The sequence below is a fragment of the Microtus ochrogaster genome (genome assembly GCF_000317375.1).
Source record: "Microtus ochrogaster isolate Prairie Vole_2 chromosome 14 unlocalized genomic scaffold, MicOch1.0 chr14_random_1, whole genome shotgun sequence".
Taxonomy (NCBI): Eukaryota; Metazoa; Chordata; class Mammalia; order Rodentia; family Cricetidae; genus Microtus; species Microtus ochrogaster.
This window is the reverse complement of record NW_004949096.1, coordinates 25,806,206-25,809,656: the sequence shown is the minus strand read 5'-3', so window position 1 is coordinate 25,809,656 and position 3,451 is coordinate 25,806,206. Positions and strand designations below refer to the sequence as shown.

General features: G+C 38.1%; 1 protein-coding gene across 1 annotated transcript in view; it reads left to right on the top strand.

Moving 5' to 3' along the window:
- The window catches only part of Katnbl1 (katanin regulatory subunit B1 like 1), a 42,477-nt gene that overhangs the window by 29,729 nt on the left and 9,297 nt on the right, over window positions 1-3,451 (top strand). Inside the window, exons 2-3 of the mRNA XM_005364230.2 lie at window positions 1,691-1,821; window positions 2,464-2,504. Of these exons, the coding sequence (XP_005364287.1) occupies window positions 1,705-1,821; window positions 2,464-2,504 (158 nt within the window). The 5' untranslated portion in view covers window positions 1,691-1,704. The remainder of the gene's footprint in view (window positions 1-1,690; window positions 1,822-2,463; window positions 2,505-3,451) is intronic.

Below are 3,451 nucleotides of genomic sequence, written 5' to 3'. Positions count from 1 at the left end.
TGTGTACAGCATTCCTTCCATGTGTGCCCCGCATGCCAGAAGGGGGTGCCTGGTCTCATTATAGATGGCTATGAGCCACCATGTGGTTGCTGGGAATCGAACTCAGGACCTCTGGAAGATCAGTTAGTGCTCTTAACCACTGAGCCATCTCTCCAGCCCCCAACCTGGCCTCTTAACTCACAGAGACCTCCTGCCTCTGCTTTCCAGGTCCTGGAATTAAAAGTGTATGCCACCATACCTGGCCATTTTTTTCTTAATCCAGCTTCTTTAATCAGAGTCATACTACTTTCTTTACGGTTTTATTGTTGTTGTTGTTGTTTGTTTCTCTTTTGTATTTTTAATTCTGTGAAATTTGAAGTGGTACCATCTAGGTTTGTTTTCATTCATTATTATTGTGACTTGGGTTGAGCCATTTTTATCTAGAAATTTGTGACCTTCAGTTTCATATAGTTTTCTTAAATTTTGTCACTGATTTCTAATTGGTCTCTCGTTATTCTTCCTTGTACTTCTTTTGTTTGGATGTTGGGCCCTCTAAGCCTATCTTCTGATTCTTATCATTTGCCCATATGTTCTAGAAGATAACTTCAAATTTCTCTTTCAACTTCTGTTAAGGTTTTTGTTTTGTTTTGTCTTAATTTTTTAATGTGTATGGGTGCTTTGCCTGCATGTATGTCTGTGCACCACATGCATTCAGTGCCCACTGAGTCTAGAAGAGGATGTCAGATCTCCTGTAACTAGAATTGCAGACCTTGTGAACTACCATGTGGGTGCTGGAAATTGAATCCAGGTTATCTGGAAGAGCAGCCAGTGTTCTCAACTGGTAAGCTATTCTACGACCCTACGTATTTGAGTTTTTTATTTTTCTTTGTGCATTCATTTTAAGTCTTATGTATGTTTTACTGTGGGACGACTGGTCAGTATTCCAAAGAACCGTTTTTGTTTTTTTTTTTTGGTTTTTCAAGACAGGGTTTCTCTGTGGCTTTGGAGCCTGTCCTGGAACTAGCTCTGTAGACCAGGCTGGTCTCGAACTCACAGAGATCCGCCTGCCTTTGCCTCCCGAGTGCTGGGATTAAAGGCGTGCGCCACCATCGCCCGGCTAAAAGAACCATTTTTTGTGCTCTCCTTGGAGAATGAGCTTGATTGCAAGCCTTGGTGAGCTAAGTGAAAGAAAGTTTCAAAATTTAGCATGTAAGCTCTTATCTGACTCTTGATGTTTAGAATATGTTCTTTCAACTGCATTTGTACCTGATATTATTCTAAGAACCTGGGTTCATGCTTTTTTTATAGAATAGAATTGTAATCCTGACATATACTAACCCCCACACTCAGGATGCCAGGAGGATCTGGAATATGAAGCCAAGCTGGGCTACAAAGCAAGGCCTTTTCTCAGAAGGAAGCAAGCAAACAGTAACGCCCATGTTGGTTCTGTTGTGTTCTTTTCCTTTCTTTTCTTTTCTTGTTTTTCAAGACAGCGTTTCTCTGTCACTTTGGAGCCTGTCCTGGAAACTAGCTTTTGTAGACCAGGCTGGCCTCGAACTCACAGAGATCCGCCTGCCTCTGCCTCCCCGGTGCTGGGATTAAAGGCGTGCGCCACCACTACCCAGCGCTGTTGATGTACATATATACATGCTATGAAAGATCATGTTCTTTGGCTTTTTAAATTTTCTATTTATTATTTTTATTTTCCTAGGCACTTAAGAGATTATGGCATCTGACACCCACCATGTTAAAAAACGGAACTTCTTTAATAGTATTGAGGATCATCCTATTGATCTTCCTAGAAAGAGGATCTCTAATTTCAATAGTAAGAACATGAAGGAGGTAAGTAAGAAGTTTAAACTACCAGATCTGTTTAATTTCTCAGATTAAATAGAATTAATGAAGCAAGACTATTATTCCTAAAGTTATAAGAAGATTTTTTTCAAGCATGCTGTTTTATTTTATTTTTGAAACAGTTCCTTTGTGTAGCTTTGGAGCCTGTCCTAGAATTCACTCTGTAGACCAGGCTGGCCTTGAACTCACATAGATCTCTGCCTCTTGAGTGCTGGGATTAATGTCGTGCACCACCACAACCCAGCCAATTATGCTGTTTTTATAAGCTATAATATAAATGTTTTAGTTGACAAGGAACTCAGTGATGCATTTTGTTCATTGAGAGGTTTAATGGCACTGAAATAATTTGCTTTAAGCCACATTAAATTTGAACTGACTCATTTAGCACCTTTTAAGGTCAATACAAGTATTGTGAAAAGCGGACGGTAGGACGGTAGATATGCTGCTTTTCCATATATACAAGATACAGTAGTGTACCTAGCAGTTGACACTATGGTGTTAGGACAGAGAAAACATTGACCTGAAAATAACCTATTGAATTTTACGTTGCATTGTTGACATCAGTCATAAAGTTTTCTTAACTCTTATTAAAGAACTAAATGTGATACCACTATTTGCTTTGATTTTTAGGTTAAGAAATCTCCAAAACAGTTGGCTGCTTACATAAGTAGGTAAGAGCTTCTTTAAAGTTTGGAGGAAATTTTTGGAAGTGATTAGAGATAAAGACATAAAACAAGTAGTGTTCTTTTTATTATAATTGTAGTTAACTTGTTGTCACACAGTTTTTCTGTGCCAGTCTCTGTACTAATACATTAGTATTATCTGTTCCTTCTATAGCTGCCATTATTCCTAAACAGTGAAGAGAATACTAATAGTCACAGGAAATAAGTGATTTGCTCAGGTTATATAGCCAGAAAGTAGTAAAAATGGCATGCATTCCAGAGTTACCAAAAGCAGCTTTCTAAACTACTTGTATCCAAGGTGTGACCTGAGGACCTGGGACTCTCTGAAGTCCTTGTTCACCCTGTCCATTTCACCTCTCTACAAGTACAGGATGAGTTATTCGGAAATAACATAAAATGAAATGCAAAAGAACAAGTAGAGACAGAAATGAAAGTAAGCAGTCTTCCTTTAAACTGAGCATCAGAAATTGATAAAATTGTGAAACAGCTATTTTCAAAAATTTCTGTTTGTTCTGGAAAGCATGTTTCTTTTGGTAAAATATTCTATAATAGCATGTTTTTTTTTTAGTTAGCCTCCCAGTACTGTGACTTTTTTTTATAGAGAAGAAACATGGGGGGGGGGAGGCTGTTGTGGTTGTGTATGCCTAGATTCCTACCATTTGCAACAGAATTTTATGAATGCAGATTTTGCCCAAGCCACATAGTGAGAAACCTTTAGCTCATGGTTTCAGAACTTCAGTCTATGACTTGTTGCCTTTGGGGCTGTGATGAGACAGTTTATCATAGTGAAAGAGAACTGTTTCTCTTATGGTGGAAAGGATGCTAAAAAGAAAAAGTAATAATGATCCCAAAGGATCTGGAAACTCTTGTACTCTATGAGGTTTTTCTCTGTGTTCTCTGAACACATTCTTTTTTTTTTTTTTTTTTTTTTTTTT